The 11,707-nt window shown below is 39.1% G+C and overlaps 1 protein-coding gene across 2 annotated transcripts in view; it reads right to left on the bottom strand.

Annotated features, from left to right (window-relative positions):
- Positions 1-1,197: 1,197 nt before the first annotated feature.
- Positions 1,198-11,707, bottom strand: part of pde8a (phosphodiesterase 8A) — a 54,776-nt gene continuing 44,266 nt past the window's right edge. For both annotated transcript variants that reach the window (XM_059349143.1, XM_059349137.1), the window contains 8 exons: positions 10,234-10,282; positions 9,986-10,121; positions 9,681-9,879; positions 7,577-7,794; positions 6,405-6,537; positions 4,188-4,352; positions 3,923-4,052; positions 1,198-3,364 (listed from right to left, as the gene is read on the bottom strand). In XM_059349143.1, coding sequence (XP_059205126.1) covers positions 3,258-3,364; positions 3,923-4,052; positions 4,188-4,352; positions 6,405-6,537; positions 7,577-7,794; positions 9,681-9,879; positions 9,986-10,121; positions 10,234-10,282 — 1,137 coding nt within the window. In that variant the 3' untranslated portion in view covers positions 1,198-3,257. The remainder of the gene's footprint in view (positions 3,365-3,922; positions 4,053-4,187; positions 4,353-6,404; positions 6,538-7,576; positions 7,795-9,680; positions 9,880-9,985; positions 10,122-10,233; positions 10,283-11,707) is intronic.

The raw sequence follows: 11,707 nt of genomic DNA, 5'->3' as shown, positions 1-11,707 counted from the left end.
GCTCTTTGACTTTAACAAAAATAAGGAAAAACTCAATTAAAAGTTTATTATAAACCTCATCATAGTGATGGTGAAATTTCATATTCATAAATGTAAATTTGCTCAAAGAAAACCATCTGTTGTTGCCTTTCACAATGAGCTCAGGCAGTACATCGCTTCTATTCGGCTTCTTTGGTTTGATTGCCACTATATTTATAAATGGCACCATATCATCCTTAGTCATAGAGACAACAACAACTTCCTGTTAAAATAGTAGTCATGTCCCCCCCCCCAGTCCATTAAGCTTTATTATATATCTATATATTAATATCAGTTATTCAATAACTGATATTATGAAATATTAGAAAATTGACCATTCTGCCAAAAGTACCAATGTACTGCCTTTAGAAATAGAGAAACGTTTAGTGTTATTAGTACAACATTACACTATTATACAATACAGAATAAAAACTGTAGTGTCACTCGAATTTGGAAGTTGATTGACATTGTCTTTATGGGATATGTCTGTAGGATCTATTTTACCATTTTACCATTTAGACATGGATTTGGTTTTGTTTATTTCCCATTTCCCTTTCCCTAACATCCAGTATTGTCTTCTTTTAACCATGACCACATTAATTTCCTGACTAATCAACCAAACCATGATCTTTCCTTAACCCTAAGCTAAAAGTGAGCATTTTTAACTTTTGAAAGAAGAAATAACATTTTTCTTCTTACAAATGAAAGGTTGAATTCGCAGGTAATCAAACACACCCTTGATCAATTATATACATTGTCAGCCTGTTATGTTTTATTGTTTCTTCAAAAAGTTTTTTTAAAATGATAAATGATGTGATTGAAGAGATGAATGAAGCAATTCCTACTTCTTGTTCCTACCCCATTTAAACCATGTATTCTCCCATTTAATGTTGAAATTGGTCAGTCTGGAAGAAGAAAAACAGATCTGTTTGATGTGCCATCTCTGTGAAAGGAAATGCATGTTATTTTGTTTCCTATTGTCCTTTTGATAGTAGTTAGTAGATGCCTGAGCAGCACCATGTAGTTTGAAAAAGAATAAAAATGAAAATCGTCGATACAGTGCAATCAATAAACACATTTATAAGGTAGATCGTAGGCGAATAAAGAAACAGAAAAAAAGACAGAGAAAGATGGCATAGGGGGACAGACGTGGAATCATTGCAGGAAATAGACTGAAACTTAGAATTGACATTATTTTATTTTTCATTGAATAGTTTCTAAATTTTTTCCGTGCCTTCAGACCAAGATGTGAATCAGAAGGAACAAACAAATCCCCTGATTGAGTGTACAATTCTGTCATAAGAGAGAAACAAAGATAACAATGGTCAATACATCTTATTAACCATCATTTGCTTAGCTGTTATGGCATTTATATACTGTTTAAAGAGGAAATATTCTTAATAAGCAACAATCTTTAACATATATTAGTATCCTAATCTGAAACCAGCCTTAAACAAAAAGCTGTTCCCTGGGTCTGTGCATAAGGATGTTGGACAAGTGGCCAAAATAGAATGATGTTTGATCAAAAATCAATGCAAGCCGGCCTCTAGGAGACTGCTTAAAGACAGTGATAGACAACTCTGCGATCCACATCCTTCTTAACCATTTAGTTCTCTGTATACATGCTCCGTGTGACCATCCAATTCACAGGTATTCAGATAGCTATAATGGTTGATCTCATTTGCTGCAAATCCAGTGTAAAATTCATTGTCTATAAAAATATTGAGATTTACTTGAACATAACCTTCTGACTATGTTATAATAAAAACTCCAGATGTCCGTTGCAGTTGCACAGTGGGATGTACTGTATAAATATTGTATAAAATAAGGCAGTCTTTTCAGTAGGATAAACCAGATACAAAAATTTCTGGGAGAAAAAATTTTCAAGTCCAAAATGTTTTCACATATTTCTGCTGTTGTCAAATGTCAAGCGGTTTACAGCATTAAACCAAGAGTAAGGGACTGTTGCAACAATGGATACACCCACACCTACAACCCAACCACACCCACACGTACATTTGCACACACACTCACACACACTCACACACACTCACACACGCAGACACACACGCAGCCACGCAGACAGGCACACATGCACACACACCCACACACAAACTCCTGATGATTAACAATAACAGCTTATTCTACAATGCAACATCCCATCCCTGGACAAATCACTGAGACGTAGACATTTCTAATATTGTTTACAGTGCAATACAAAAGTGTTCATTCAAACTGGTACTGTACTTTTGATAAGAAAATAAAAATGTTTAATATGGTAATGCTTCATATGAATAATAATTGTGAATTTTTTTTGAGAGTTATAGTAGTATTTGTCTTCATCAGCTTTGGCTTTTCTCTCTCTTTTTGAAACTCATTTTGCTCTTATTTATTGACTAATTCATTTATGAATTTTAATATAGAAAATATGGAACATCTAAGAAAAATTAACATACCAAATCATCTGTAATTAGTTACCTATGATCATGATGTTGAGGTTTTTGTCTCTCAGCAGTGGCCTAAAGTAAAGATCCACTCCCTGACCCAAAAAAAAAGCATCACCCTCCCACATGTCTGTTATGACAGCTTTGTGTCAACTTGGATGTGTTTCTGAAGGACACATGAAAAATATTGCCAAAAAAAAAAAAGCAGTGGAGTGTTCTTTCATGGTGTGGCCTCCAGGGGCAGAAGGAGCTGTCCTGCCTTGCTGCGAGCACAGGGATGGAGGTCAAAGGTGAGTATGTGGCCTGACGTGGATTGGACACCTTCATATCCAGGCCACACTTCCACCCACTCCTCCAGTGTTGCTCGCTCCTTCAGTAAACAAGCAGTTTTTACTCAAACAGCAACTTCACAAGCCCACGTGGTAAATAGGGGACGGATGCTCTGCCAGGAGGCCTTTAAGGACCCTCTCTCAGTCGTGTCACTTGACCAGCTACACTGCAAATGCCTGAGAGGCACGAGAAGTTCATAAGGATGCTGTGTGTCCATGTCTTGTTTGTCACAGTTCATCTGACAGGGTTGCAAAGCCAGCAATGTTACCGCTGAAACTGCCCGTCAGGAAGTCCTTCTGTGGTTTCTGTGTGGACGGACATGTGGACGCTCGGCGTGCTACAGAAGCAGGAGAGTGAAGGCGAGAAGGCCCTTTGGCTGGCTGGGCTGGCAGGAGAGAGACGCCCCAGCACGAGAGAGGAGGGCTGCCCTGGACCGCAGAGTCCCAGGGCCAAACACTGCAGCGCCTACTCCGGAGGCGGTCGCAGGCTGTGCAGCTTCCTCTCATCCAGGCCTTTCCAGTACTTGAAGTTGTTGTCCAAGTGCTGCATTAGATTAGGGAGGTCTGCAAAAGCTGGAGAGATAACAAAACAAGTAGAAGTTCAGATTCTTTTTGTCTTTACGGCCAGTGGTATTTTCAAATCATCACCACTATCTTATTACTGCATTTATAGTAAATTTACTTTAAATCCAACTTTATCTCTTTCTCAGGTGATGCGGCTATTTGTTGCAGGATTGTGTAGGGGTTGAGGAGTGTCACTTAAATGGCCCATTGGTGTTAGCTTTAACCTCCCAATGTAGCACAAGCATACTTTATATTTTTTACAGTTATATTTTACCGTCATTTTACAGTCACTAATATGACAGCTGTATTGCAGCATATTCAGTATAAGAAGGTTTCCATTTCCTCTTGAAAAAATTCTAAACATTATGTCACTTACAATTGTCCTCATTAGTGATGAAATAATTGTCAATTGTGTGTAATATGTGTATTTGAATTGTTTGTCAGTGTTACACAGGTCAATCTCAATAAAATTCCCTGTTGAAGAAAAAAAATTAAGTAACATCTAATTTTGCTGATTTGTAGCAGTGTATGTATCTCCAGTGTTTGCATCATGCTGTGCAGTCTTACCATCCCATGCATCAAACATGTCCGTTATGAAGTAGTCTATGAAGGAAATCTGGGACTTTGGGATGCTACACGTGTTTCTGTCAAACACAGGCATAACCACTGGTAGACCTTGTCTCTTCTCCTCGTCCGTCTGCACCAGAGACGACAGCACAAGTGATCATCAGGCACAATACACACATAAATTACAAATAAACACAGTGCAGCTGCTGCCTGCTGGATCCATCTAACCACACTTTCAACATTGTGTTATTTTTTTTCTAATTACCTGTGCAAAATACTCCTCTGAGATGCGCCCGGCCCATTCTATACAGAGCTCCTGAGGCCTGCATGGATTGGAGATGTCTGCACACTTAATCAGCATCCGCTTGACGAGGATGCGATTCTCAGGAGATGTCAGAACGCTTTTGACAGATTCCTCATCATTGTTTCCCTAAAAAACAGAAGCAGACCATCAGCATTAAAATAAAACTGAAGTTCTACCTAATCATGGTTAACAGAGTGCTCCTTTTTGCACACACAGCAGCTGAACTACTTTAAAAATAGCCGACATTAACCAAAACGGGAAGATGAAATAGGGCACTGACAGCTGTTTTTGATGGTTTTTTCATGGAGAAAGAGTGTCTCAGGGAGACCTGGGATATTTGCACCACTTTCACTAAGAAGAGATGACCTGAGAATCATGCAAAACATTTCTTGTACTTTCTTTCTGTTCTTGCATGGAACATTTCATAGTTGTGTGATGATGTGTGCAGGCCAGCCAAAAGACTGCTTTTCAGGTATGAAAGTCATTCTTCCGACTAGACTTTGTACCGATACTGTTCAATTTGGAATAATGTTATTTGTATAAAATTTGAGAATATTGGCTCAGGTCAAAAGGGAGGCATTTCATTTCACACCAGCATGCTGCTAGAGATTGCTAAACAAAAAATGACGAAGGTGAAGATAGTCATAACACCTTTAAAAATGTCCTACAACTAACCCCAATGACACCTAAACATATTTCTCTATTAGGGCTGGGTGATATGATGATATATATAATCAAAATTATGTAAAAATGTCTGTTTTTATATAGTTTTCAATACTGTTTTTTGCAACCTTTACAGCAATTTTGACATAAATTGGACAGTGCTTTCCTTTCTGATTCTTGCACATGGGAGCAAAGCTCAACGAACCATAGAGACACTGTTTTGCTAATGTATTCACCAGGCAATGACAATTGATGAGGAAAAACTGATAGGGATGTGCTTGCACAGGAACTAAAACTGGATCAGATGAGGTGAGGCAGGGAAAGACACAAACCTCAGAGGAAGAGGATCAGCAGAGCTGCCTTGTGAGGGCCATTACAGCTGGCAAAACGTCTTCAATGTGCATTATAAGGACGCCTTGACTGGTTAGTTGACTGAGGTAAAGACTTTATTTTGTACTCACTCCACGTGATGTAGTAATCATCTGACAGGTACAGTTTATCGAGTTAGACCGTTGTTGGAATTGATTATTAATGTATGTGTCCGGTTTTTTAATGTGTATTTGTTGTAATTTTTAACTCCTTGAATTTGGCTTTAGATAATGAATTATCTGATATATTTGGAGAAGTAGAAACTCTATTTGTAGAGACAAATAGGGGTACTTTGAGTTGAAATTTGAGAGCTATAATATAAAAATCCAGCGAGTTATAGGTGGTGAGAAAAAGTGCTACAACCATCCCCGGTCTCCCCCATTCAGCACATGTTCATAATGAGCTCCTGCAACACTTACATGTAAAAAGAGTACAGCCTCTTTCTTACAGTCACATGATTTGCAGCCCACTGTATGTCTTAAGATTGAATTCACTGACAATTATGTTGAGCAGAAGTACAGAAGGTCTATTCTGCTAAGCTGAGATGAGAGATCTCTGATACTAATGGTAACAGAGTTCATCTTATGCCGTCACATATACTTTCATTCAGTTAACCTCGAGACTAAAATAAAACATAAATTATTATGATCTGCTAAATTACACAAATTGACAAGTTCTGAAAGTGGCTGTACTCATTTTAATGATCCAGGGAAAAAAATGAATGTAAAATAATTTATTTGAATCATTCCTGCCTTTAAAGGGCAAGACAACTTTTAAATGTGTGTGTGGAGCATTCCACACACACACGAGAAAGATGGTACCAAGTTGTTAAATTCTCTCCCCACAAAGATATCTGTGCCCGGCAACAACAGGCCACAAGTCCCCTGAACCAGTATCATCATGTCTCAAGCTCTTACACTATTGTTGCATCAATACTGTTGTACTGGTTCTGTGACAGTGTGAGACAGAATGAGATCACAATAGTTGTGTTTATTTAGTGTCTGAATGCTCCTGTGTGTCCTTCCTGCTGCGACACACAACACTGATCCAATAAAAAAAAAGAAGCTAAAATTAGATCTACTATTTCTACACAGCTATGAAATCTAAAAATACTGTTAAAAAGTGCTTCAGAATTTTTAATCTCACCCCGTTCTCCTCCAGAGCAGCCAGTGGCTTGTTTATGCTGTTGACAAATTTGTTGACATGTTCAAAGTGTTTGGTCATCTCGGTCGCGAGCACCATATCAATGATGGCCTGTCGTAGTGTTCGATATTCATTCCTGGAGAGGGAGAGGGAGAGAGAGAGAGAGAGAGAGAGAGAGAGAGAGAGAGAGAGAGAGAGAGAGAGAGATGGACAGAAGCAGAGGGGAGGCAGGGAGAAAAAGAGAAAACAGAAAGAGAGAGAGAGAGAGTGAGATGACAGTGTGGTAAATAGCATGGAAACCCGTGTGAACAGTTTTCCCCTTCTGACTGCAGTGACAGTGGCGATGAATGGATGCTTTGTTCACCTTCCCCCTCTGAGGGGACCAGCACATGTGAGCTATTCTGCTTTGGGACTCAAATCACATTACAACCCCGCTGCTGTCAACACACACACAGTATTGCTTTCATCGGCACATACTGTATACCGACTTAAATATCTCCTGAGGATGCTTCAGGTGATGTCTGTATCACAAGCAATGTTTTGTAAGAATTTCAAAGCATAAAATATGAATTTTCTCAATCATATACATTTATATATATAAATACACAGATACTCTGTATATAAAAGAAAGTTCTGCATATTACAGAATATTGCTACACTGTAATTTCCCAGCTTGGGATAAATAAAGTATATCTATCTATCTATCTATCTATCTATCTATCTATTTGTTCATCTAAAGTTGTGCAAAAAATTTTCATGAAACTGGGTTCTTAGTGCAATTGCTTAAATTGAACATAAGCACCAAGGTCAGTGATTTATTCTATCGTTATTATATTATTATTGGAATTAAGCTGGGGTAAATGTTTTTGTTTGTTTGTTTGTTTGTTTGTTTGTTTGTTTGCTTTATTGCATCATTGAGAAAATATTCCCCAATATTCTTTCTGCATTTTGTGATTGAATAGACTTCTGCACCTCCATTTTAGAGAGAGAGAGTGTTCCTACTGGCTGTTCTACAAATGCAGATGTGCATGCACGTCCCTTCAGATGGTGAAAGTATAATTCAATGGTGGGAAATCCTGCAGAAAAAGCTATTCAAGCATTGGCAATGACCTACAATGGAAACATCCCCCCGAAAAACAAAAGAAAAAAAAAAGAAGAAGATGGACTAATCTTACCTCTCAATGTTTTTGAAGATGTTGCACTTATCGTCTCTTGTAGTGATCTGGAAGGCCAGTGCTGCATGGTGGCTCTCTAACACAGCGGTGTCATTGTAGAGGATGGCCAGCTCGCTTCCTGCGTTGCACAGGAAGCTGTTGGTGCGGCCTGGGTGGTCCACATCGTGCACAGTTGCAGCAATCAGGGCAGCCACCTCATCAATAGGATCCAAACTTTGCTGTTGGGGCAGATTGTACAGATTGTTGGGCATTAAAAAGAAAAGTCTGGTACATCACCACCTTGTTCTATAGTTCTAAATGATAATACAATTGATTAAAAGGTATAGAACAGTATAGAGATTGTCCAAATAACCCCTAATTTCTAAATTAATTTGCAGCATTTAAAAAGTCTGTAGATCTCCAGGGATTCATTAACCTTGGGTGATGTAACTTTACAGTTCACCAGCTAAGCCAATGAAAGATCACTCCTCTGAGATCAGAAATAGACAGTTTGGTAATCAGCTTAGCCAGTGCACGACCTCGACTAGTTACTGAGCCACTGACACACTTGGGCCGAAACCACGACTCTCTCAGATAACGTAGGATCAGAAGGGACAGCGGACACTCAAGACTGAGCCAGCAGCTGCACTTTATAATGGTAAAATCCCAACATCTACATTTAGGTGTTTGGGCCCACAAATGCACACTAATGCTAAAATCAATATGTTGACTTTCAGGAACAGCCATGTAGTTTCACAACTACACATAACCTACCAGTGCTTTCACTTTGTTTTTCTCTCAAATCAAATGTACAGAGAAAAATTAGGTCTTTTGTACGTAGCTTTGACTTAGACATCAGAGTTGTTGACAGAGCTCCATGTGCAGAGCAGCTTTCACACATTATGCAAGGATAGAACAAAAAGGCATCTAAAGAAATGAGAATGGTGTAGTAGTACATTATAGAGCACACCGAGATAACAAACAAAGAGGGAAAAATAGCAGGAAAAATGTATTATCGCTTATTGAGAATTAAAGGGATTGCATTCACATCGATCACATGATAAAAACAGTAACAATGGGGCATTTACTGCTGCTTTACTAATGTATTTAATCATGTATATAGAAATAACAATTAAGTGACCTGAGTCTTGTTTATTTCAGAAGTTTACCTGATAAAATGAAAAATGGGCAATAAGGGTTCATCAATCGTTGGTTAAAGTATCAATAAACAGTGATATATTATATATAGAAACCCAAGGTCACATCTTCAAATTGCTGTTTTCCCCCAAATACAGAGATAGTTAATTTATAATCACATAAAACAAAAAGCAGCAAATTCCTATCTATCTATAAAAGCAAGAAGTGTCTTTGTGTGTGTGTGTGTGTGTGTGTGTGTGTCTAGGGCATATCTCACTGGCCGTTAGTCAGACTGATCTCAGCTTTCGTATGTGGCTTGCTCATGGCACGAAGGTGTGCATCCTCGATCTGGAAGATTTTTTAATTCATTTTTCAAAATATCATTATTTACGTAGGACGTGTTGCGGCATTGCACTGTTTCCGATCGGACGCCTTTTAGGGGAGCTCCGCCCCATTGTGTGATAGGCCTACACCTGGTCAGTAACCCAATTCGCTCTGGATTTCCACGCCTGACTCATCTCATCTGTATGTCTATTTAGCCTCCCTATCTTTCGGAGTTTTAAACTGTGTTACAAAGTTTGATTTTCCAATAATGTTCCAATAGTTTCCAGCGAATATCAATGTTCAATGTGTATGTGCTGGATGGTGTGCAAATACATACTACCTACGGGCACTGTACTAGTATTTCATAAGCGGGAACCAGGAGATTTTTGCACATTTATTTAAACAATAAATATGGACTCATTACTGTTACAGTATAACAGCATCTGGACGCATTTTGCAGTATGCAAGGCAGCATGCTTAACTGGCTCTTCTGCCCCTCAATCCTCTGCACAGCATATACGAGCAAAACAGTACATTCTTAAAGTCATGTACTGCATTCCAAATCACATTTTTACTTAAACTCTTGTGGTGTGTTTTGCAAGTTTGGCATGTATTTTTAAAATAGTATTCCATATCATGAATTTTGTTCATTTTGTTCATTTACCTTGACCCTCTCCTTGCAGAGGAAATAGGCCGTTGCATGCAGGACATCAGCTGCATGAGAAGAGTTGTGGTAGGCGTTACTGGAGTGGTAGTTAGCTTCAATCACTTGTAGCCAGGAGCGCAAAGTGGCCTCAGGGCAGTTTAGGAACTCGCAGACCCCGAATCGGGAGAAGATCTTCATGCCCAAGTAGGTCAAAGGCCTGCAGGAGGATTCAGCATGGTAGTTTAAATTAAACTCTCATCCAAAAGCTCTCAAAACATTAGACACAGTTCCTCTGATGGTCCTTAACTGTGTGGTTGCCTCACCGTTTCATGGTTGCAGCCTCCAACAAGGTGATGTCAAAGTCCCAAGAGTCCTCGTTCTCCATGGTCTGGGCGATACGAGGGGGGATGTCATTTAAAGACAGAGGAGTCGCCAGGTGACTGGGGATGTGGTGGGGCTCTGTGAGGAAAGCAAGACATAAGAAAGAAGGCATTCAGATAAAAGACAGCTGGAAAAATTAAATGGAACTCTTAAACGTAGCATAAAGCTCCTGTGTTTCAATTAAACTTACGTTTTGTGGCCAAGATGTATTCATTTCCTGACAATCTGCGTAAACCATCCTATGAACAAGAAAGAAAGAAAGTGTCAGGGAGCGAGGTAGCAAGTGTAACCAACTGCCTGTATCATTCATCCTCTTTGAAAAGCCACATAAGGCGTCCAGCTCAGTGTGTTCAGTGAGAACCTTCAATGAGGGACACAAGGGCTTTCAAAATAAAATTTAGAAAGTGAAATTGTTTGGATGCTTTGAGACATTTACTCTGACATTGAAGCCGATATAAAAGTAATTTGTGCTAAATTAAGCTGCCAGGAGCACCAACACAGACATCAGCTTTGACTTATAAACTACATGAAATGCAAAGTCGTCAGATTGCTGTTGATCACATACACAATGAGATTTGCCCGTTACACAAGTGATCGACTAGAGGGGGCTCAAAATTACAAGATATGTCACAAAGAGGAAGTCTGTCTGGTCCAGAAAACTACGTTTATTCAACTGAAAATGTCCAAGAGTTGATATGGGAATGTTATGGGACACAAGAAAAATAAAAAACAGGGAGGATTGTCTGTTCTGCAGAGAGACTTGGAGGTAGTTAAATGCTATTTAACCTTTAATATTGGTCTAGATAACGTCTTTTACAACACAAAGGGATCATCGCTCACTGGAAGGAGCACTAATTTACCTCTGATCTGTAGCATGTCATAAATCAGGGCTAAAATCGGGCAGTGTAAACTGCTATTAGAGTGAAAATAGCTGGGTGAGATTATTTGATCCACAAAAAAGACAAATGATAGCAAGATTAAGCCACAAGTCAGGGAGAATTCCCACCAGAAAGGAAGATAAGAAAACAGGGCTCACTAAACTGGACATCTCTTAGGAGATAATGACGGTTTTAAATCCTCAAACTGCGAGTATATAGCCAAAAAGAACAGTTAAACATGAGCCATTGTGGCTGTGACTGTCTTGTTGCTGCATTTAGACGAAGTTTGCAGAAGGAAATATATTTTGTTTGAGGCAAGAGCATAACAACTTACAACAGTGTAATAAATAAGAGGAAACAAAGACACAGATTTTCCATATTAACACTTTTTATGAGTGTTCTTTCATCTGTGCTCTGACACAATATTTTGGAGGCTGTGTTATGTTGACACCTCATATCGTTCCCCCCACCAGCACACAGAGGGAGTGGAGGGAGGAGGCAGCCAAGCCGAGCTTATTAATGAAACCAATATGCAGTTTAGAAAACCATTACCATATTTATAAACGGTAATAGTTGTGTCAGAAATGACACAGTGATAATTTATGTACACATGTCAGATAATCTGCAGTAAATTATTCTATTATGACGTTTGTGTTCTTCTGGGCAGCGCTGCATGCTGGGAAGGCAAATGGGGCTCCTCACAGGGGTAACACTTCATCACCCAAATAATCAAACACTGCTTCTCAGTGGTTAGACGTATAATGATCCGGCTCCTCTAGGACTGTG

The sequence above is a fragment of the Centropristis striata genome, chromosome 2 (assembly GCF_030273125.1).
Source record: "Centropristis striata isolate RG_2023a ecotype Rhode Island chromosome 2, C.striata_1.0, whole genome shotgun sequence".
Lineage (NCBI taxonomy): Eukaryota > Metazoa > Chordata > Actinopteri > Perciformes > Serranidae > Centropristis > Centropristis striata.
This window is presented reverse-complemented; position numbering and strand designations above follow the sequence as displayed.